At 35.1% G+C, this 25,916-nt stretch overlaps 2 protein-coding genes across 2 annotated transcripts in view; one reads left to right on the forward strand and one right to left on the reverse strand.

Annotated features, from left to right (window-relative positions):
- The window catches only part of LOC129241823 (uncharacterized), a 73,814-nt gene that overhangs the window by 15,704 nt on the left and 32,194 nt on the right, over positions 1–25,916 (forward strand). The gene's annotated exons all lie outside the window — the stretch shown is intronic.
- LOC129241824 (uncharacterized) lies at positions 1,436–10,559 on the reverse strand. The gene is made up of 2 exons (XM_054878347.1): positions 9,504–10,559; positions 1,436–2,852 (listed from the first exon to the last, which is right to left on the reverse strand). The coding sequence occupies exons 1-2, from the start codon at positions 9,537–9,539 to the stop codon at positions 1,776–1,778; spliced, it is 1,113 nt and encodes a 370-aa protein (XP_054734322.1). The 5' UTR covers positions 9,540–10,559; the 3' UTR covers positions 1,436–1,775.

Raw genomic sequence — 25,916 nt, forward strand, 5'->3', positions numbered from 1 at the left:
GTTCTAAATTTAGTCACAATAGCTCGAATAGCCGCTTCAGTGGGTCGATTAAACTGACCATAAAATGGAAGAAGCGCGCAATAAACTTTCTTAACAGAACACGCATTTTTATAATAAAATTCAATGATTTGCAAGCGTTGTTCGTTTGTAAGACGATTCATGGTTAAATTATAGACCACACGGAAGATGTTTGACAGTGAAACAAAACACGAAACGTGCGTCAGCTGTTTAAACCAACTGTTTAAAAATATAATAGCTAAAAAATCACCCGTCTCAAAATTCTTTTCTAAAAACCTTTCGTAGGAATCTCTTAGAATTTGGAATGATTTTCTTTAAACCCTGATGCAATTTCTTATGTTAAACTTGTGGAACAACATCAAGACGCACACCACAAATAGGAGGAGGAGCTCGGCCAAACACCCAAAAAGGGTGTACGCGCCAATTATCTTATATATAAAATAAAGTCAACTTTTTGTGTGTGTTCGCTAACCGGCCATGTCTTTGCACCGAATTAAACCAAACTTACACACATTGTTAAGTAGGTATTGAAGATGGTTTACGTATAGTTTGGATGCCTATTGGTGTATAGGGCTCGAGATATGGGTCAAAACGTGGACCCGGGTAACCTTCGGATGTGCATGTACAATATGGTTATCAAATGAAAGCTGTTGGTGAATACTTTAGTACAGAGTATTTTTCATGCCGCTCCGTGACTAGGGCCTCGAGATAGAGACCAACACGTGGACCCTAGAATGTGTTTGTACAATATGGATATCAATTGGAAGCTGTTGGTGAATGCTTTAGTTCAGAGTATTTTTCATGCCGCTCCGTGACTGAGGTCTCGAGATATAGGTCAAAACGTGGACCCAGGTAACCTTCGGATGTGTATGTACAATATGGGTATCAAATGGAAGCTGTTGGTGAATGCCTTAGTTCAGAGTATTTTTCATGCCGCTCCGTGACTGAGGTCTCGAGATATAGGTCAAAACGTGGACCCAGGTAACCTTCGGATGTGTATGTACAATATGGGTCTCAAATGGAAGCTGTTGGTGAATGCTTTAGTTCAGAGTATTTTTCATGCCGCTCCGTGACTAGGGTCTCGAGATAGAGCCCAAAACGTGGTATTGAATAAAGAAATAAATAATATGAGAATAGAGAAATAAATAATATGAAAACCATATCTTTTCTGTTCTAAACCATATCTATTCTATTTTAGTGTGCCCAGCGAAGCGGGCCGGGTTTGCTAGTATATATATATATATATATATATATAGAAGGTAATTCGCTAAAAGGGTTGATGATCCCACCTCAATCACACCAAAATAAGTACATATTTTTCGTATACATTTTTTTTATATTCGTGGACCACCTACAAAAACAACAAAATCAGTAAAGGAATCGCAAAAATACTTACTACACAATTAGCAAATATGTATTTCAGTTGTTTCTAAGTATGGTTTATTTTCATATTCTATGTTTGTCTAAATTCTTATCCTTACGTGCTAAAAATATATGCATTTGCATGTATTTCGATATGCCAATTGTAAGTACAAATTGATAAATATTTATTTGTTTCCTTATTTAGAAAACTTAAGTGAATTCTTCTTTTTCTTTTTCTTAAATTAAGTCTATAATATTAAGGCTGTGTTTTTTAAAGGCCAAAGTGTTGAGCTCATTCTTTAGAACATATAAAATTTCCCTCCATGCATACATATATGTATATATATATGTATAGATATGTGTACATACATATTTATTACTTAAATGCTAACTGTTCATTCAATCAGTACAATATCGTCAAGATCTGCTGCATATAAACTGCCCACGTCCGTCTGCATATTTTCTGCAGCTGATTCTTCATTTGTCGACGCCAGCGTCAGCTGCTTATATGCTCCCTCGACAGCTTGCTTTTGCATATGCACACCCAACTGTGAGATCAATTCCAGTGCCTTCACATCTGCGTTGAGCAGTGCAAACTGGTGTATGACAGCCAGGTGAGGGAATATACTGCCTAGTACAGCCGTGGTGCCCGCATTCATTTTGATTTGATCGACGTTCTCCTCCAGAGCAACGTTGTTTATCGCACAAAGAGTATTCACATCAGTGTTTGATGCACCTCCACTAGAATCTTTGGAATCACTCACTACCAAAGCTATCTCATTATCAACTTCGACTGCACCATTTTTCACCTCTTCCACCTCATCTTCATCACTAAGCACATAATCTATGCTATTTTCATGACTTCCACTTTGCACTTCGCCATTTCTTTTTTCTATTTCTGCATTCATTGCTTTATCAAGTGAGGTGATCGCAGAGATTTCTGTTTGCATGAAATTTGGCAGTGCATCTTTAAATTCTATGATAATATCTTCTACTGCCAGTTCACCGTCCGTCGCATTTGTATCTGACGTGCCCAAATCCTCATCCGTGTACTTGTATTTGCCGCGAAAACGATCTAGCCATCGATAGGATGGCCGAAAGCTGGGCAAATTTAGTATTGCTGCCATTTTGAGCGCTGTATCCTTGAGCGTTTGATTGGTTATGTTTTTGCGCAAGCGCAACTCTCGACAACGCTCCACCCACTGATGTAGAATAAAACTAATGGCACTCATTTCGAATTTGCGTCGCTTGCGTGTCATCTCTTCGATAAAGTTGGTGGCATCAGATTCGCTGAGCGTGGCCAATTGCTGGAGCAGCTCGGTTTTGTGTTCAAGGATGCGTCGAATTTGTGTGGCGCAACAGTGGAATAGCTTCGCCAAACGGTTCCGGGAAACACTCGTCTCATCGTAGTAATGTATGACGGCAATTTTCTCGTAAAATGTTAGTATATTACGCTCATTGCGCCGTTTGACCTGAAAGTGATAAATAAGTACAATACATATAAATAAAATAATCAGTTTATTATTGTTTCTAAAATATTTAAAAACTAGTTAGGTAAAACAAAAATGAAGAAGACGTAAATCACACCATGATATGGGGGAATGTTTACATTGAGACTTTTTATTGACATTAGCGATGAAAGATAGATTCTGCATTGCTTGAGCTTAGAAGGGATAAAAACATGTTGGCCAACGGATATGATAACTTTACACTCCATTAAAATCGCACTTGAGGTTCTCAATGACAAGTTAAAGTTTCAATGGAAAAGTTCACTTATCGATACTTGCATTCGATTTTTTGACTAAAAGTCGCGGTTTGATTGGCAATTACTTGACTTAGAATCCATCCAATGGGCTTTACCGCCATCCAAAAGAATTTGTCAGACGATCTAAATCAGTCTTTCTTAAAGTGGGCGATAATGCTGCTTTGTGGGCGCTGAAAGGTGCCAGAGAGGGGTGGCAGTACAAACCTTAGATGTAATATATCGCATTAAGACAGTATAATACTTTTTTTATTATATTGGGAAATCGTTGACATGCTTTTACACCGTTCAAATTTCGTTGAGGAAAATAAATCGGTTTTCGGAAAACCAGGATTACTACATATGGTGCGACCCCATTGAACGTAACATAACACGATTTCTTCTCTGAAGGCTACAATTAATACCGTTATGGTCAATATGAAAAAGGGGCATTTGATATGGGCATGCAATCGTTTCCGGACTTAGATAGGGGATTATTGCAGCTCCGGGAAATTTTATTGAATATTTTATAGATACATAATAAGTGAATGTTGTATAAAAATTCCTGAAGTTTCATTAAATTTAAGTTCATAATAAAAGCTAATTAGTTTTACTCTCAAGTTGTCCTTACGCACCCGGCATATACTTATATAAGTATATACAATATTTATAGAGAATATATGTACATATATAGCAAGAATGGTAGAGAAGAAGATTGCGCTTTCCAAATTCGCCGTGTCGTAAATGTCCATCAATAAACAAATAAAAGGAAGGAGAATTACTTGTTTGTGAAGAAGAAGAGTAGGCGAAAGCAATGGAAATAGCCAAATACAAGAAATTATACGCACACATACATACTTTCTATTTGGAGGCTTTTCATTCATTTGTGCTTTAACAATTTAACACGTGGTACTTCGTTTGCATTAGTTTGTTTAGTTGTAAACTCACAAATCGCAATATTACCATGCTATTCACTAAATTTTCGCAAACATGCAATTTCTCCTCCTTTGGTTGTTTTGTTCGTTTTTTTGTATTGGGAATGGAGCTGACTGCAGACTTGTCCAAATCGCGAAAATTAAAGTAATTCTTTTTTAATGGCGCCACCTCCACTACTCAATTCGCCTTGTTTATATATACATATGCATATATGTATATATATGGAGGGAAGCATATATAGTACCTATGATTCGAAAGTACCGGGAATGTTTAAATAAAACAAAACAGAGTTAAATTTCAGGCAAATCTATTTTATCTCCTTCAGAATATGACCCGTCTGAAGCAATACATATGGGCCAACGTTTAACCCAGTCCTCCATGTATCCCTGGTAGGCCGACGAAGGGATGGCCTTCAGCTCCTTCGTCGCATTCTCTTTGATCTTCTCTATCGGCTGAAATCTCCTTCCACGAAGTAGTAACTTCAACTTGGGGAACAAAAAGAAGTCGCACCGGGCCATATAAGGTGAGTATGGTGCTTGCATGATGGTAATTACTTGGTGTTTGGTCAAATAATCCAGCATAATTTGGACTCGGTGCGATGGCGCGTTATCATCATGAAAAATCCAAGAATTGTATGCACACATTTCCGGCCGTTTGTGACGTACAGCATCTCTCAAATGCTTCAAAACGGATAAATAATATTCTTTATTGACTGTCAACATCACATTCCCGGTACTTTTTGATCATAGGGTATATGTCTTTATATATACATAGTATATACGAAAATTTCCCAATAAACTGATTTCAAGAACCTCCGAATTTCGTTGGCCCCCCAGGTCGCCTGACCTTACTGCACCTGACTTTTTCTTGTGGGGTTTATGTAAACAAGAAGTTTATAAAACAAAGCCAACAAATTTGGATGAATTAAAACAATCCATTCGGGCAACAATTGCGGCTATTCCTGTCGCAACTCTCAAAGCAGCAATGAACAACTTTTTACTAAGATGCCGCACTTGTGTCAACGAGCATGGGGGGCATTTAAATTCAATTATTTTTAAAACTAGTTAAGCTACATTTAATAAAATTTAATGACCTTCAACTTGAAAAAAAAAATAAATGAATTCCATACACTAAAAAAAAAGTTATTTGAGTTTCTTAATGTAGCAAAATTCATCAGGCACCCTGTACATAGTAAGTAAAGGTAAAGACATATTTTCATCTAATGAGATACTGTTAATAGAAGAGCCTTGCATTTTTTTGGATTATGCCATTATTGAAGTGAATCAGCCATATGATTTGCACTTACATATATCTATATTAAATTTTCTTTTCGTATTTATTGTATTGCATTTTGCTAAAAAAATTTCATAGATTTGCTTGCTTTTTCCTTTTAGTGGAGTAAAGAAATGAAACTTTGGTTTGAGCGCCGTAATTTAATGGAGGAAATATGTGTTACCCTCATGATGCCATAATATGCAAAAGTAACTTTTGCGTCACCGTCCAACAAACTTATTTTTTTAAATCTGAAACATAATAATTATGAATTTCCCCTTGTTAGTTCTAAATCAGGTATTAAATATATAAAACATGTTTGATTAAATTAAATATTTATGCGTTTATCAGCGTTTATGGGATTACATGGGTTTCGTCGGGTAAAAAAGGCCTATTTTCAAAATTTTTTTTCTATGTTAAAAATTATTTATTTAATTCAAACTGTTTTCTGTCTTATAGATACATATTTAAAGAATAATTTCTGAAATTGTTAAAAAAAAAAAAATTAAAACTCCTACATTGTGACGTCATTTGCGGTGACCCCTCGACAAAAAGGTGCGTCCGCGTTGTCAGCATAACTCCTGACAGGTTCATCAAAAATGAAAAAACAAAAATAAGTGCTTTAGTTAAGACCATAAACTCGTTCTCGAACAAAGGAAAGAAAAAAAAAGTAAAAATTGGAATTTTGGCAGACATTTTTGCAAAAAAATGAGAATTTCGGTCAAATTTGCTTGACATTTTGTTTTTTTTAAATAGTTGTAATTGAAAAAAAAAAAACAAAATCCTTCGTTCAAACACGAGTAAATTTTATTTCGAACACCTGTGTAAAATTTCATCAAAATCGGTTGTGTAGTTTTCGTGAACATTTGATAACCGACTTTGAAAACACGGTTCCGAGAAAAACGCGTTGGAGCGCACACATTCCAAAGACTGTATCTCCAAATGTATTATTCGGATCGACTTGAAAATTTAGGATAATATTCCTGAGAAGTTGTAGAAATTAATAAGCAAAAAAAAAAAAACAAAATAAATCGATTTTGTGAACCAACGAAATCCATGGAACCCCTTAATGAAGAGAATAATCTTCACCCAAAACATCTAACCGTTACATTTCTTTTCTTCAATTTTGAATTTCTTCAAGTTTTTTGGTGAAAGTGTTATGTAAAAGTTAAATTTGTATAGAAAACAACTTTAGGTTACTCTGGATTGCGTAATTAATTCAGAAAATAATTATATATTATATTTTCGCATATGACTTCATTGCTTGAAAACTTTTTTTATATAGTCGTGAAAAATTATTTCATATAAAAAACAATATTTAAATAAAGCGTGGTGTAAGTTACGCCCTGCTGGTGTAAGCACTGATTAATTGATGATCACTGTCGAATTGTTTTCGAAATCATGATAATTATCGAATTAAAAATGCATTTGCCAATTTAGTTGATTTTCGAACAAATATTGAAAGACATAAGTTAAGATTGTTGAGAATTCCTCACAGCACAAAACTTTGTTCTGGAATTCGTAAAAATCGGAGAAATCTATAAAAACACATTTATCTTCTAGAAAGAGAATAGTTTTGGGTAGAAAAAAGTGGACAAGCGCAATCCTTTGTAACCATTGTAGAAGTGTGTATCACAAAATTAAGTATTAAGGGTATTCAGGCCTAATACTTCCATGAATTTTGCTTTGTAAATTTTTCCGTATACCAAATGAACTGATCTCTAGCCAACGAGCAACCAATTTAGTATTGTTAACATTTATTTGATCTATTTATTCGTTTCCTGAAACAACAATGAGATCTTTGCTCTTAATGAGGAAAAGTGAAATATAAGTGCGTCATAGTTAGAAAGTTTATCGTATCGTATTGTTACAGAACTATGTCTATGCCATGAGTTATTTTGTTAGTTATTTATGTCTTTATTTGACAAGAAGGTTGCTCTTCAACTGAACATCTCATTCATATAGCCAATTGATAGTTTACGTAAATCGTTTGTTTTTGCGATTGTACCGGATTTACACACACGAGTATTAGCTTTGGATCCTGGGCGACCATTTCATAATCATCATGAGCATTTTGGCTTTAATCTTTTTGCGATCACGATCAATCATTCGCATGAGTTCCTGGACTGACGTTTGAAATTGAATAAAATGAAGTGTGTGTTACGCAGAAGTCAACTGTTTGAAAAATTGTACTTTCAACTTGATATTGGCCGGAGCATTTGCGTGTACTCGATCCTGAAGAGTTTCCCTGTTCAGGCTCAAAAGAAGTATCAGCGCATCTTTAATTGCTTTTGTCACCGTTTTTCTGATCGAAATTTCAGCACGAATAAACAACATTGGCAATATTTTGAACTTATTTTTAAAGTGTGTCTGTTTGTCACAAAACAGTACATTTGAGTACAATGAATCCCGCACTCCGCCAATCAGAGTGTGAATGCCGTGGCTGAAAGTGCGCATCTTTGCATGAACATTGGAAATTATTGACCAATTATCAATTGACGGTAAACGATCAGTTGGTCTTGGAAGTCGAAAAGGAAAAATTTCCTTTCTGTCAAGGAAAATTTTCCTTTCTGCGGCTCTGTGAAAAGCAAAATAATCGTGACAGTCGAGAAATCCTTGTGTCAGTAGAGGATGATAGTTGGGGGTGAGTTTTGGAGTAGTGAGTTCATTTAAAATTTTCTTTCGATTTCACTAGCATGGCGCGCTATGCCATATATGATATAATCCTCAAAAAAATCGAGTTTCTCGATGATACTTTGTCATCCATTTTGATTATGCCAATTGTTCTGCTGATTGTTAAGATTTCACTCTGTTAGACTTTTTATGCAGTGCTCTGAAATACTGATTTATGTATGTACTTTAGACAAATAAAATTATAATAGGTCTTGTAGAGCTGTAAAAGATCAACAAGGTATTGAAATCGTACGAATTTCTTCCGCCAAATATCTTTAGTGAACCGTATGCCACAATTTGGATCATACTATGCACCGATTTAAAGGTGATATTATAAGGTCTTGGACATTTTTGTGTTTGTTGAAAAGTGAAGTAAAGCGCGAAAATTCGATAGTTTTTTTAGTACCATTACTATCAAAGTGAAAAGTTAGAGCAGGCGGCCGAAAGAAGTTCTGCTGTTTATAAGTTTCAATACAGCGTTGAATACAACAGCAAAACCGTGTTTCCAACGACTCCGTTCTGGTACACTTATTGCTAAAAATGCTGATATAATCATGGAAATCTTTGAATCGGACCATTATGCGAGCAAATATTCTATTGCCCAGGAACTGAAGATTTAGCGGAAACTGTTTGGAATTAATTTCATTGAGATATTTTTATATTTCCTTTTCGCAAAGATTTTGCAAAATTGTCTCAACCTCGAACACGAAGTATGCTGTCTATTGCGTTTCGAATTTTTTCAGAGCCCATCAACTTTTGTTTAACAGATCCTTAAGTGCTATGCCATAGTTCAGTGCATAATTTCCAAAAGTCGATGGCATTAAGGCCAGCCTATACTTCCTACCTCTATGAATTAAGTATATCATTGCTTATGCTGTAAAATTGTATCTGTTATTGCCACAAGTGGTGACATAAACTAAAAGTTGGCAGTCGCAATAGCAACGAATCTGTTTGGCTGTTGCCAATGCTCACAAAAGTATGTATCTATATGTATACCTATCTATGTAAATACTTTTACATATGTATATATATAGTATTTGCATGTGTTATTTGGAGGTTTTGTTCTCCAAATGTTATTGTTATTGTTGTGGTTCCATTCGCTGCTTTGCAAAACATAAAAAGAACCCTCGATGCTTTGTTTGACGTGGTCAAATAAATATAAAGGTGCACGCGAACGAACAGAGAACCCACACATGCAAAGTAATCGTATACGCATACATGCAAATAAATTCGTTTGGATTGTATATAACAGAGATACTCAGTGCTTTTACGATAAGTGGACTATGTAGAAAATATCGCACCAAACACATCTTTCTAGTCGCTGCCCACATTCTATGCAGTTACATCGAATAAAACCGCAAATGTGTGCATGAAAATGTTGACCATGGTTGAAACAGTTAGTGCGGGCTTGTGATGGACACTACTGGCCGCATGGTGTTAGCTGTGTAGGGTTGGTAAGAAGATGCGTAAAAAGTGTCGAGAACTGATATATAAAACTTACCCCTTTGTTGGTGCGTTTAAATGGTTTAGTGGCCATTATACTCGATTTAACTATTCCTGTCCGCCAAAGTAATTCACTTGCTAATAGCGTTTGTGTTTAGATTACAAATGAAAAATACAAAATGGGTTGGTTGGGTAAATTCAACCTTTCCAATTATTATACCGCCTGCCGAGTTTTTCATAAATATTTTTAAACAGTTCAATTATTCCAACATTTTCATGAAATTACCACAATACTCAAATCATATATTTTTTTTTGAAAACAATCAAAATTCCGTTTAAGAATCAAACAACTGTTCTTTTATGCCAACTATTTTTCATGTACGATTGTACTTATTTATCTCCAACTCTTCTTTCCCACCGCTTGTTTCGTCTCACATTTTTGCACCCATTTCTGCTCTTTATGCACTTTGTCAAATGAACGAACTACAGACATTGGTAAGACTACAGTGTAGAGTTTATAGTATTTGTTGTTTTTGTCTGTCGTTTGGTAACGAATGAGCTCTCCACACACATATGCATGCAAGTGTTGTGCAGCAGCTGCAGCTTCAACGGTGATTAACCATTTGCTTCCCTAGCACTTCACTCGACTTTGACTCCCTCTTTGACCGCTCTTTCTTCGCCTCCCACATTAACTTTCCATATGAACATATAGTATGTATATGTATGTATGAGAGAGTAATTGTGCAAGCGTATGCGAGTAGTTCGAGTTCATTTCTGATGCTCCCCAATTCGCGATCAACACCTTGCTCGATTCAGCTCCATCCGACGAACGGATACTTTAACGGACGATGTTCCAAACACCTTACTCGGCTCGCCTTGAGGCTTTGTGGTCGGCTATCTATGACGACGAACAAAGTAAGCTCTTCTTATTTTACTTAGTAGTTTACAAACTTCCTACTTATTTCTTTAGCTATGTCCGTATTTGTTCTTGTTATTGGTGTTGTTTTTTTGTTGACTCTTATATTGTTTTTCTCACTTGTCTCGCCCCTTCGACAGGTCTATTCTAGTTCGCTGTACTTTTGCGCTTTGCCTCGCTGTAATGCTTAACTGCTGAGTAACGCGAAGCGACTAGTGACACTGGTATTGGTTCTGTGTGTTGTTTGGTCATATGAAATAAAACCCGTACAATATTTGTATGAGAAAAACCAACAACGGCCAACACATATAAATGCTAGCACACAACATCAGCTATAAGCGAGTGCAGACGTAAATACTTACTTATGTCTATATCAGCCATATGGCAATCGCAACTAAAGCACGAGTATTGACGTTCATACATACATATGTACAAATATACAAACATATATACGATAAGTAGAACAACAATAATATTACACAGTGCTAGGCAACAACACATACATACAAACAACAAGCATTGGTATATGCTATAACAGACATAACAGCCACAATGTCTATGTGTTAGATTAATATGTATAGTATAGCCGGCTATGGCATAGTGGCATATAGCAATGGGTATTAATATTCAGCCACTCCAACAACAACCACCAGTAGAGGTGGACAAAGTACGAGTAGTAGTAGTCGACAAGCCAACATGCTCGTAGAAACCGCAAGCACAAAAATGCACTAATACACACATACAAGTGCACAAGATGTGCTTCTAATGCTAGAGCTAACGAATACAAAATGTTCAACCAACAGCTGAGACGTCGGTCGCAGAGTGGTAGGGTGGTCGGCTCTTCGTTTACGTTTGTTTGCCTTCCATACAACGAAATAATACACAGACACATTTCGAGACATCAAGGCATGCAAACACCTTTGCTTACACGGCAGTCGTAGCCATGCAGCCCCAGACACGGCAGTAGCATTGCAAACAGAACAAAAAAAGTACATACATACATACTGGTGCACAGTAGGCTTATTTAGAATAAAATATAGCAGCATTAAGTTTCAAATATAAAATAAAGTAGAGATAATATACTATTTTATTTTTCACTGCCCGCATGTTTTCGGATAGGTTGAGTATAAAAAAGGCTTAACGAAAAACAGGTAACCAGAGGATAAATGCTAGGAACTCAGGAAATGAAGCCAAACAGAATATGAAAAAAATGTGCAAAAATTCGTTTGTTTCTTTTAACTCTTCAAATAGTACTTAGTACATAAAGCTATACTAGTAGAATAGAATAACGAATGTTTGTTTGATACGAACTTTTAACCTTCGTATTCACTATTTTTTTTTTAATTTTGTACTCGTATATACATAGCATACACGCAACACTATTTAAAAGCGGTGTTTACGCTAAATATGAGCATGTATGGTATATTGCTATATAATTGCTATCTAAACGCTCGGTTTTAAGGGAGCTTCAGCTAATAAAGAGAGATATTGCAATTGAAAATACAAGTAGTGAAAAAGTACATTCAGCATTTATTATTCATATATATGTATCTACTACTGCATCTTGCTATGTGTACAGTAAAGCTCTATTAAAATCATGTAAATATTAATATTTTTCTTTTTTCTAATCAACATTTAAGATGAATAAATTTTTTTCTACTAAAAGTTACAAATACAATTATAATGGGAGAAATATTATTAGGAGTTTATTCGACACTCTTCTCCACTTTGTGCTGTACGTTCTTTAGCTACAAACTCACTCGGCTACGGCGATACTGGCCACAGTTGTGGTTAAATTTTTATTAAATATGTGGCGCTGAGGAGTATTTTTTTCCTTTTTCTCTTTTATATAATTAAATATTAGAATATTGTTTTTTGCATCAACGAAAATTATCTAACTTGTATGATATTTATATGTACATACATATTATGGGAGCATAGAAATAATTAGAGTTACATTTTTAAATATGCATTAAATTTCCTCGTACTGATAGTTAAAAAGCAGAATTGTATTAAAACCGAAAATACCCTATGAACCTTTATATTTATTATTGTTTAAATTGTATGAATTCATTTTATTTTGTTAATGCGAGTATTAAATATTTTGTTGGAGAACCGTTTTTTAACTCATTCACGAGCGCCGAAAAGCGTACAAAGTGTAGGACCTGTAACAAAAAACAAACATTTATTATCGTATGCATATTATCGCCTGTAAGTGTACATAGGGGTTTTGTTTTTAAATAAAATGTCGTAGAATGTATTTTGATAAAAAAAAATTGGCTTGATCAAAAAAGGTGAACGCATATTTTTTAATAAAAAATAATGGTTAAATTCAATAACCTTACGGTTACGTACTTCCAAGTAAAACTTTATTGTGAGGCTACCTGCAAAATTCCAAATCGATAGTGTTTGAGGTAGAAAAAGGAGCTTTGGAAAAAACCAAGTTTAAATAATTTGTTACGCTATTCATTGGGCCCACTGAATATCGTTTTTAAGACCCGTCCAATTATTACTTAACAAAAAACAATATTATGTACATAAGATCCTAGGATGGTGTTACCACTTAAGATGTTTACAAATAAAGGATAACTGCATTAATTTTAATTACTGAATACTAGCTTCAAAACCACTGTGCAACATCCAAGAACAAAATGAAAATACCGAACACGTCAAGTGCAAAAGCGAATGAGGCGATTTTTCATGCACAATTTTATGAGTGCAAAGGTAGTAGTAGAATTAAGTACGAGAGTTGAGAGCGCAATGTTACTCTTGTAAATTCTTGAAGGCTTCACCATTACCTTAATATTTCATTCTCTATTTGTTTTTTGTGTCATTCGAAAAAACAAAGTGAATGCACAAAAGTGCAGAAATATCGCTTTTTGTCCCCAATTGTTCGCATTATGTTGGTGGTGTTTGTGGGAAAGCTTTGGTGGTGCGATTACATGTTCTATTGATAGCGATTTTTTTATTTTCTCTCTTTTGTATGCTATGCCATTTTAGTCATTCATTTCACCGAACAGGCATCGTCAATTGATGCATTTATGATTTAATAGTCGCACTGTTGTTGTTGGTATTTACATTTCAAATATATTTCACGGTGAACACTATTTTAAGTTCATTTGGCTATTTGAATCCTCCTTGCTTCCACTTACATATACTCGGCTTATCCTTCTTGTTTCCACTTATTTTCGGAGTAATTTTTTATGTCTGAAATTTGCTTTATAATTTTGTTGTTTGTGAGAAGTCAGGTTTGACAAATGATTTGGTATAAAGACGTATTGAGAGTATTCAGAAATGTTTACCTCTATGCAACTTTGTAGCAAATCAAATAGATTTTAGTTATAATTTTACATATTTTTAAGCTCCAATTTTAGATTACTTTAGATGTGAATATGTAAACAGTAGTGAGAATATATTATAATTTGCAAGGAATTTACCTAATAGATAACATAAATAAACACTAAAAAATATGAGTATAGTATGTATCAAAAATAATGCAATTTAAATGCCATAAAAAGAAAATATATATTAAGAATTACAAATATGTTTCCATTTTCCCAGCTTTTACAAGCTGTGCGAAGTTTTCATATCCTAATGGTTTGACATCTGAGAATAACAAACTGTGTTTATAATTCTGTTCAGTAAGGTTTGGCAAGTCGTCATGAATCGTTTAACGCCAGAATAACGCTTTCAAAATGTGGAAATTTACTTAAAATAAAATAAATCTGTTCGCTAACTTCATAGAGCACTGGCGGTCCTTATTTATACGGTGAATGGCGAGCGCTATTGAGCCATTTTTGGTTTCAAAAATTTATCAGCTAAGCATCGACGTTTGGTCCCAGCAAAACGACGCAATTTGCGCGCTTAACAATCGATTTATTGCACTGATCGAACCATGTAACTCGTAGCCGCGGCGGATATATGTCGGATATAATATTCAACAAATGAATGCCATGAAATTATGTACCAGAATATAATAAAAAAATTCATTCGAATAATAACTCTGTCTTGCATTGGCATTTTATTTTCACAAGCTCTTAAAAACACCCGGCAGGAAGAGCATGAATTCGAAGCCAGGTTTACTTTATACGAGGTGTGTTTAAAAAATAAAGCTGACTTTTAAAATTTCGCGGCAACGTACTCGATTTTTGCTTGCTTTTGCCCAAAAGATGTGGAAATTTTTGATGAATGGCTTTTTACCACTCTGGCGGTAATCTGTTTTCTAAGTATCAGCCCTTTTCGACTCAATGCGGTTCTAAAGTCAAAAACATTGTTTTTGATATCTGACCAAACTTAGATAAAAAGGTGCGACCAATTTTTACGAGTAAACTGGACAAACTTGAATGTAATAAAATTTTTTTAGAAGTAACAAATTTTTTTAAGACCCAAATCTTGCTCCTGTTTGTTAACCAGTTCGGTACTACTTGGCGCTGTGCGTTTGACATTTTTTCTGTTAATTGATAAATAAGCACATTTTTTGTTTTACAGCGGTTTTCTGTTAGTGTTGCCTACATTCATTTTCTAGTTCGTTTCTCTTATTTTTTGTTTTCTTTTATCAATTTTGTAGACCATTGCGATATAAAGGAAACACCGAAATTTAGGAACGGTGTTTCGGGGTAGTTTTCGCGACTAATTTGCTTCGAAAGTTTTCAAAGTTTAAAAGCGGCTTTTATAACTTTTTTGACAGTCGTTTTCGAGGCTAAATAAGTTTCGCCGCATTTTCGCCTTTAAAGAAATACCCTAAGCCAATTTATTTGGCAAAAATCATTTTTTTTCATAACTTTGAAACGAAATTTGACAGGACAATAAAAAGAAAATGAAATTTAGAAATCAAGTTATCACTAACCTTATGCTAATCTAACTCATGTTAAATAACTTTAATTACTAGACGAGTCCATAAGGTTTTCAATCAGGTAGCTTTCATTATCACAATGTTATCATTCTTATACAGTATGGAGTTAAATATTCTCTTCGTAATCCTGATGAACTTAGTGGGTCTAGGGTCGCAGCTGTCTTAGTAACTTCTGCTCAGCTATACCGCTCTCGCCGGGCTGAGATTCAGACTTTTCGCTCTCACTTTTTTGCTAAACCTGCGGATATAGCAGATTTAGGTATCGAACATCTGATGAATTTCATCAGTAGTTTGAAGCGGTTACGAAAACTTAACGTCACCCTCATTTAATCCAAATACTTCCTTCTTTTTCCAGTCCGTTATGTTATTTTACCTCTGTTTCCCTCTGTATGATACCACAAAGCAAGAGCCCACGTCCAGCCATATGGCTTTTGATTGCGAGAGAGTTGGTTTAGCTGGATAACCATGGCTGTTATTGGTAAAAGCTTTTATTCGGATGAGTTTTCAATTAATTATTTTTGATTAAAAATATTTTTGATTAAAAATTGCAGGCATTTGTGTTATGAAACATTGAAATAATAATCACAAATTAGGCAATTCAAAATTAATATATTACAATGTTTCTCTCGATGAATTAGAGAAAATAAATAAATTCCTTTTTATAAGAGAGATTTATTCGTTACAAAAATGCTACCTTAACATGCTACCTTTAATTTGCTATGAATTTTGTTGAAAATTCTTGTTTGTTTCTACCCTGTATTTAAACTCTAATATTGTTGATGTCCCTAAGTATTTTTTAAGTATCTAGAAATCTTAGTTAAAAGAAAGGCACAAAATGATTCGCTAATTGCAAGGCATAAGAAGTACAGAAAATACGAATTACAGGAGCAGACCGTTAAGCCCAGTATATGTGTCTGTTTGTATTCGGCCGATGAACGAGGACCGAAAATACTATTTCATTATGAAGTTATATCGTCAAGGATCGTAGATAACCTCAGGGGAAACCATAGACACCAGATAATATTTGAATCTTGTAACTCCATCTGCAGGCTCGCCAATTCGACTTGACTGTACCTGGATAGGTGGTAAATTTGCATTTAAGGCCAGGGTATAACAGGTATGATATAAATTTATGCAGTGTACGTTTTTTTAAATAAAATGCTTTGGCTCAATTCCAGTGAAAGTTAAAGTATGCCGAATTATAATATAGTGACTCAAAGTATAAAGAGTAAAATGTTTGGGCACATAGAAAGAAAAATACTCTATCCGAAATGTATATATGTAAGTTGAAAAGTAGAATTTCACAATTCCATGGTGGGATATTTCGTGAAGAATTATGACAGGAAAAGGTGGACGAATAGGAGAATCTGATCGTGTAGCGTCAACGCTAGCTCGAGGAACGCATGGCATTAGGAGAGAGTTCATAGAAGATCAAGTTTTTATCAGGAGAGGATACAAAACGTCTTCATTCGACAACGCTTGTACTCGTATTGCTGTTGTACTTCTTCTTCTGTATTGCTTATTCGTTTACATTCGCATAGTGATCATATAATATTTTATAGCTTTTTGTCTCTTAACTACAATACTCAAAACATATTAATTTAGATTATTTACAATTTTTTTATAAATGTCTCTATTTTTAGCTGCATTCCATAATTCTGCAACATTGCATATGCCCGTCCAATGCCTTATATTTCGTAACCATGATAACTGCTTTCGGCCAACGCATCGTTTCCATTCAATTTTTCCTTCCAGTATTAACAGTAACATGTGGTACTTGGAGTTTCTGCGACATTTTATTGTTTGTAGAAGTTCACGTTCTCGATTAAGTCGTCGTAGAACCTCTAAGTTAGAAACCAGATCGATCCACGGAATTTTCAAAATTCGCTTAAAAGTCCAAAGTCCAAGTCTTTCAAAATGTAGATCTAGCCATGTCTAATTTGCTTTTTATATCGGCTGATGTGTCCCAATTTTCATTCATCCAGCGTCCAAGCTATTTGAAATTTGAAACCTTTTCTATTTTGACATTATGAACCATCAGTGTTTGATTAGTACCTGCTTCTGCGTGACTCCTGCTGACATGCATACATTTCGTTTTATTAATGTTAATTTTAAGGCAGTAATTTTTGCTGTGATGAACAACTTTATTTAATATCGTTTGCAAATCGTCTAAGTTATCTGCTAAAAGTCATTTTTCATTGTCAACATTAATTACGGCAATCTGGTTCCAATAAAGGTTTCTTAAACAGCGCAACTCTTTTGTGGCAATATCGAGTGATGGTGAAAGAGTTTGCCATATTGCACTGTGTCGAATGCTTTTTCATAGTCTAGAAAACACATGAATATATCCTTTTGCACATCTTTGCACTTTTGGACAAGAACATGGACACAAAACAGCGATTCACGAGCTCCCATGCCATTTCTAAAACTGATTTGCGTAGGGCCCATGGCTTCTTCACTTTTTTTATAAATTCTATTTTGTATAATTAAAAAAAAAGAATTTTAGTGAGTGATTCATAAGACTTATGAGCCTGATGTTTGTACAAGGTGGTGCAAAATTAATAATCCAATTTTGCTTTGAATAACTTTGTGACTGATTAAATAATTATTTTGGGTGATAAAATTCTTTATTTTTACCCCTACGTGCTCCATTGCTTGTCTGCTTGTATACTGCAGCTGTCTAATACACAAGTGTCAAATATATTGATGTACGGTAGGGTGCTTGATTTTGGGACACCTTGTATATTATGCAGTGCGACAAAAAATAATGCTGTGGCTACACCTGGGAAGTGATGTTATTTTTCTCAAAGGTTTTATCGACCAAAAGAGGAATCACAATATGAAATTTTCTAAAAAAATCTTGACTTACGGTTCGAAAACTAGTTTTGCAAGGTTATTTTTTACTTTGTATTTTTTCATTTGTTATTTTTAGTTTATTTAGGAAAGAAAAAAAATGTGTGAAAAAGAGAGAAGTAAAATACAAATTTAAATTACGTCCGCTACTATAGCTGTTGACTCTTATTTGAAAAACACTCGTGGGATTGGAATTATAGACGAAACAAATACAGAAAAGCAGCGGGTACGCAAACCGCATCTCAACCGGCCAATTTAGTGTGCTGGATAAATTAGCATCAATGCCGACACAAACTACGACCCGTAAAGTAACATACTCATGGAAGGAAAATGCAAGACAGCTGTGCATCAAGGATCCTTCAATACCCAACGGGATTCTCCCAAAGCCAAGCACGATTACTGGGATGCTTTCCATTTCAATTCAACCGGGCTGCTCGGGTCATGTTCTTCGATTTCGATGTAACTTAAATATGTTGCTCTCTGGTCAAAATAATGAGACACGTATTTTTTTGTTCGCCCGAAAAAAATTTTTTTCAAGAGTTATCGGCAATTTTGTTTTTTGCCTCAAACTCGATTTTTTTTAATTATATAAGAAAAAAATTTTTTGAAATGCCCATAACTTAGTCAAAAATGAACCGATTTTAATAATTTTGGGTTCAAAATGATCGTTATTACTTACACAAGCGACTTCATGTAGAAACAATTGCAAAAAAGTAGTTGAAAATTTTTTATTTAGTAAAAAAGAAAAAAAATTTAAATTTTTTCAAAATTCAATATTTCAAAAAGGGCATTTTTTTTTTTTTATAACTTTTTCCAAATCAAAAAAACATCTCAAACTTTAATTGAGCTGCATGCCTAGTAGCTAAAATGCGTTGTTTTTGAGTAATGAATTTTTAAGTAAACACCCTGTTTCGCACTTTTTGTTTTTTGCAAAATAAAAAATTTTCAACTACTTTTTTGCAATTGTTTCTACATGAAGTCGCTTGTGTAAGTAATTACGATCATTTTGAACCCAGAATTATTAAAATCGGTTCATTTTTGACTAAGTTATGGGCATTTCAAAAAATTTTTTTCTTATATAATTAAAAAAAATCGAGTTTGAGGCAAAAAACAAAATTGCCGATAACTCTTGAAAAAAATTTTTTTCGGGCGAACAAAAAAGTACGTGTCTCATTATTTTGACCAGAGAGCAACATATTTGAGTTACATCGAAATCGAAGAACATGTCCCGAATAGCCCTTTTGAATTGAAATGGAAATAATCTATATAAGAAAATTTTTTTTAATTGCCCATAACTTAGTCAAAAATGAACCGATTTTAATAATTTTGGGTTCAAAATGATCGTTATTACTTACACGAGCGATTTCATGTAGAAATAGTTGCAAAAAAGTAGTTGAAAATTTTTTATTTTGCAAAAAACAAAAAGTGCGAAACAGGGTGTTTACTTAAAAATTCATTACTCAAAAACAACGCATTTTAGCTACTAGGCATGCAGCTCAATTAAAGTTTGAGATGTTTTTTTGATTTGGAAAAAGTTATAAAAAAAAAAAAAATGCCCTTTTTGAAATATTGAATTTTGAAAAAATTTAAATTTTTTTTCTTTTTTACTAAATAAAAAATTTTCAACTACTTTTTTGCAATTGTTTCTACATGAAGTCGCTTGTGTAAGTAATAACGATCATTTTGAACCCAAAATTATTAAAATCGGTTCATTTTTGACTAAGTTATGGGCATTTCAAAAAATTTTTTTCTTATATAATTAAAAAAAATCGAGTTTGAGGCAAAAAACAAAATTGCCGATAACTCTTGAAAAAAATTTTTTTCGGGCGAACAAAAAAATACGTGTCTCATTATTTTGACCAGAGAGCAACATATTTAAGTTACATCGAAATCGAAGAACATGACCCGAGCAGCCCGGTTGAATTGAAATGGAAAGCATCCTGGACAAGCTTTTGTGCAGACTCCCACCTTCGGAGCGGTCAGAAAAATGTCTGCGCGACGCTGGAAACAAATAATACATATCTAAGTTATCTGAAATCAGTTAAGTTGAAGGCAACTGTGCCAAGAAAAAAGGGCACAATCTGCAAGCAATGATCATCGTTAAAGGTTTAAGACTGGCGGCTCTACCCAAATCTTTCCCCTTTACAAATATTTCACGGGAAGAGCTGAGCTTTTCGTAAAGAAGATGTATAAGAAATGAAAATCCGAACTTAAATTTCAAGGTATATACTTATATATACTTTCGGCAGGGCTTAACACTAGTCCAAGTTTTGCAACCAAGGAAGCTGCCAACTGGCGTGAAACGGCGCCAAAACTGTCCCGCTGAGAAAGTCCAGAGTTAGGAGCATGTCACGGGGACAATATTCTGTATGTACACCTAATGACTGTGCACCTACCACGAGCAGTTGGCACCACCTAATTTAGTCCGCAAACTGGTAGAATAGGGCGAGAAGAGGAGGCTAACTTTGATAATTGAATGCCACGTAAATGCGCATAACGGGGTATGGGAAAGCACTGATATCAACAAATTGGGAAGTACTTCCTTGAATTTATCCTTAGTAATAAATTATAAATTTTTAATATGGATAATATATCAACATTTGTTGCAAAGAGGTCCTTGATATAACTATAAGGAATATCCGGAGCAAATTAGATAGTAACCTATGAACCATTGATCTCTGCTCATACTACAGGGTGGGCCAAATAAGTCCTACTAATGTTAAACACAAATAACTTTTGCAATAATCATTTATTTTGGTTAATTGTCTTTATACATTGAATATATTTTATGGAAATTATGTATGAAATATTACATCAGACAAATGTCCACCATTTTTCTCGATACAAAGATTGGCTCTTTTTAACGCGTTTTCCATTACAGTATTTCGTCTCGAATTGCTTCAGCTGTCTAATAGTCTCTGGTTTATTAAGATACACTTTGTCTTTTAAATATCCCATAAAAAGAAGTCGGGCGCAGTCAAATATGGCGAACGAGGTGGCCAAGGGAAATCTGTATTTTTGGAAATCAGACGTTCGCCAAAAATTTCACGCAGCAGGTCCATAGTTTCCTAGCAGTATGCGCAGTTGCTCCATCTTGTTGAAACCACAAATTAGGATACTGCTCCGCCATTGGCGGCAAAAAGTTTTCAATCAATGTTTTGTAAGAAGTTCCTGAAATCGATGCCAGCGTTTCATCTTCATTTTCGAAGAAATATGGACCGATAACTCTAGTGGCCAAACAGTACATTTAGATGGGTGCAACTGATGTTGGTGTGTTGCCCTTGGATTTTCAGAGCGCCACAATATATAGTTTTGTTTGTTGACGTAACCATTTAAATGGAAATTCGCTTCATCCGACATTAAAACATTATTTAAAAAACCAATTTGTGTGGCTAATTGTGTAAAACGAATAGCGTATTGTAGTCGTTGTTGGTGGTCTTGCGGTAGCAGTGCTTGCACAATTTGAATTTTATATGGGTACATCTTAATATCCAACTTTAAAATTCTACGCAATGTCGTTCTGGAAATACCTAATTGGCTGGAACGACGGCGAGTTCAGACAGATGGATCATCTGCAACACTCTGCCGCATAGTTTCCACGTTGTCTTCAGTGCGAATATTTCTATGGGCACCTCGTCCAAGACGATCGGCCACTGAAACCAGTTTCTCAAAACGACAGACCAAACTCCTAATCATGAAGGCTGTGGGAGCTGATCTGGAATTAAAATGTTGCCGATATTTACGCTGCGTTAAAACAATTGATCGTTGACAAGAATTGAAAAACTCGATAATTTTAACGCGTTGTGTTGTACTGTAGGGTTCCACAATAAATTTCCAACAATTCAATTATAACCTACAAAAAGAGAAAAATAAATATGTCAAAAAATAAAAAAGTTATTTGTGCTTAACATTAGTAGGTCTTATTTGGCTCACCCTGTATTATATTATAAGACTTCACATGAGAGGCTCGCCAACAATTAATATATGTACGATACTAAGATTGAAGTGGGCGATAAACAGCTTCGAGCCGTTAAAATCATCTGTTGTTGATGGCATCTTCGCGACATTACTCCATAAAGGTCCTGTTCCTAGGACCACTTGCCATGATTTCAAGAACAAGTATCGTACTTGGGTACTTTTAAAATATGTGAAGGAGGACAAAAGTGGTATTTAAACCTAAGGCAGAAAAGAAGGATTCACTTTATCCTAAATCCTTCTGGGTTAAATTGTCTTACGTCATTGGCATTCTAAATTATAGAAAAGGTAGTATACAACTACATCAGAGCCATGATCGTAGCAAATACACCACTGCACTCATCTCAACATGCATGCGCGATCAACAGAGACTGCTCTGTATCAACTAACTAGAGTGCTTTGAGACTGTACAGAAAAGAAGGAAACTGCAATATATAACTTCTTAGGCATAGAATATGCCTGCGATTACATCACACATGAAATCGCAAATAGTACGGCGGGTCAATTAGTTATTAAAATATATACTATAAATAACCGACTTTGTTTCGGCTACTAAAGTATTCTCCTGTAAATTCTGAACAAAAAAGTCAAGGGAAGTAAAGCTCTGAAATGGATTTCAATCCTCCTTATTTTTAATTTTAGTTAATATATTAATCCGCAATCAATTTTTATTTATTTTGCAAACATTTTTTGGAAGAAGATGTATGTATGTATGTACATATGTGATATTTGGGACCGCTAAAGTGCGAAAAATTGCAAAGTTTACTCAATTTAACTATTTTTAAGTAAGTATTCCGATTTCACCTACTTTTAAATAAAATAAACAAAAACAAAAAAATATATATTTTCATATTTCAAAAAAATACAGGGTGAACGATATGAAGTGTTACCTATTCAAAACACTATAACTTTTCTGTGTGGAATTAGTTTTTATTGATTTCAAGCACAAAATTGTTCAAAAATGATTACAATTTTAACATTTATTCACTTTAGCTCGATATGACCACCTTTTGCCTTGACTATAGCCTTCAAACAGCCAAAAAAATGAGTTGCATGCTGCACGAATGAGATCTTGAGGTATTTTGACCCATTCTCATTCTCTCTCGCTTTTTTCAGCGCATCCATACTGGCATATTTTTTAATCCTCACCTTGCTCTCCAAAATGGACCAGATGGAATAGTCCATCGGATTTGCGTCTGGCGAATTCGCAAGTCATTGTGTAGACAAAATGAAGCGTGGAACATGATTTTTTAATCATTCTTGGTTCACACGAGTTTTTTGAGACGGTGCCGAGTCCTGTTGGAACGTCCATGGTCTACGGCCGAAATGTTTGCGTGTACACGGCTCTAAAGCAGATTCTAAAACATTTTCCCGATAATAAGTCGCATTCATTTTGACACCAGGCGCGATAAAAACGATAGGAGAGCGTCTATCAGCGGTCACCATTACTTACGATGGGAAATTGCTTCGAGTGGCCATAGGCTCAAATTCTCATATGAGCGTTCGGCCAAGTAAACACGATCGTTTTGAGTGTTTGAACTGCTTAGTTGGGAAATTTTTTTCATCAGAAAATACAATATTAGGAAATTCGCCACGTTCGTGCAAGTGCAACAACTCCTTTGCTCTTTCCCACCGAACTTTTTTTGCTGAGGTGAAAGATCGTGTGCTTTTTGGAATTTGTACACCTTGACCTTGAGCTCATTTTTCAATATGCGTCGAATGCTGTCTTGCGATATTTTCAGTTCTTTGTCCATTTTTCTTCCACTTCGACGTGGATTTCCTCCATAGCGTTTTGCAATGCTACCAGTATCATTGTAACGATTTATAGTGTGATACACAAACATTTTATTCACTTTGAGGTGACTGAGCTCACGAATAATGGCTGGTTGTGATTTTCCAGCCAAATATAACACAATCACACTATTACGTTTGAATTCCCAGAAAAACAAAATTCAACAAAACTGAGACGCAAATACTTTTGATGGCTTATAACCAATATATTGAACTGTCATTAGAACAATTTTGACGTTAATGTCATGAGCCGTTTTACAGATACGAGCAGTGTGAAGTTGGTAACCTTCATATCGTTCACCCTGTATATATAAAGACACAAGTGTCTGATAAAAAACTCTAGCAGTAAAACTTTCTATAACGAATTCTATGCACTATATTTTCCCCTATAATATTACACTTATGTGACAAAATATACCTTTTCTTAGGATTAGTCAAGCAGAAAAAACTGCATACTCCAATTTTGAATTGACTCTCAAAATCTGAACTCAGGGTCGGAAAAGCAAGTTTCCTTAGGTGGACTCATTTACTTATACATATACATATATATAATTGGCGCGTACCCCTTTTTTGGGTATTTGACCGAACTCCTCCTCCTATTTGTGGTGAGCGTCTTGATGTTGTTCCACAAATGGAGGGACCTACAGTTTCAAGCCGACTCCGAACGGCAGATATTTTTATGAGGAGCTTTTTCATGGCAGAAATACACTCGGAGGTTTGCCATTGCCTGCCAAGTGGCGACCGCTATTAGAAAAATGTTTTTCTTAATTTTGGCGTTTCACCGAGATTCGAACCTACGTTCTCTCTGTGAATTCCGAATGGTAGTCACGGACCAACCGATTCGGCTACGGCGGCCGAACACTTATACATACTTAGCCCAAAATTTATGTTTATTTATTTGATGAAAAAGTTTTGTATTTTAAATTTTATGAATAGAATGATAGAGAAAGTCTTAATATATCTAAAGAAACATCGGAGCATGCAGGTAAAGCATAAGAAAAACATTAAGATTTTTAAGTTTTTTCATTTAGAATGGCGTTTAAAATTACTATTTGACTTAACAGTGTATACTTGTATATAAAAGTTCAAATGCGAATAAATCACTCTTAATTTCTTCTTCATCATAAGTGTGATATAACGGATTAAAATGTGCCACAAAAATATTTGTCAATATTATCAGAATCTTGTATTTTTTGTGTTGAACAGTGTAATGGATGATTCGAAATACAGTTAAAAAGACCGTTTACATTTATTGTTGTATCTTTTACATTTTAATGAGCTACCATTGCGTCATCTACATATAAGTATATGTTGCATGGGAAGAATCGAAAATTAATTGGCTACGGACCTCAACTGGTACGTTGGCATTACATTACTATTATGAGACCTACAACAGCAAGATATCTACAGCCAATCAGAGCTGTTGATGTAATTGATAAGATTAATGAGATTCAGGTAGGTGCACTGCCCCAGACAGCCGAAGAAAGGAGCTTCCAGTGACCTTAATCGTCTAGCTGCCAAGAAAGAAGGACGTGGTTGTTTAATTTGGGAAGTCTAAAGGGCGCAGATTTATACTTTCTGGTAAATAGCACCAGCTCTGTTTTGTCACGAAGGCCGCAACTACCAGCCCAGAACTGAGTACAGCCAGTCACCCTTCCAAAATCTCAGCCATGACTGAGGGAAACGGTCCCAATACCATTAGAAACAAGTCATGGGCGTATGCTACTACCTTAACCCCACTTAATATTTTTTAGAACTTCGTCAATAGCAACTAGCCAAAGTAGGAGCGAAAGGACACCACGCTGCGGCGTCCCCCTGTGAACAATTTTATTGACTTTAGCCCCTCTTGCCACGGTATTAGCTTCCCTGCAGCCAAGCAGGGACGACATCCAGAGACAGATAGGTTTTTCGACCTCTAGTCTATCTAATGCAGTGACAATTGACTCCGCCCTACTGCCCTATGAAGGCCGCCAAAGTGAATTGTTTGCCCTCCACAGATTTTTCCACAGTACCTACAACCACGTGCAAGGCTGATCCCGAGGATTTCCCTTTCAGGTAAGCATGTTGCATTGGAGATAATTTGG

This window comes from Anastrepha obliqua, chromosome 3 (genome assembly GCF_027943255.1).
Source record: "Anastrepha obliqua isolate idAnaObli1 chromosome 3, idAnaObli1_1.0, whole genome shotgun sequence".
Lineage (NCBI taxonomy): Eukaryota > Metazoa > Arthropoda > Insecta > Diptera > Tephritidae > Anastrepha > Anastrepha obliqua.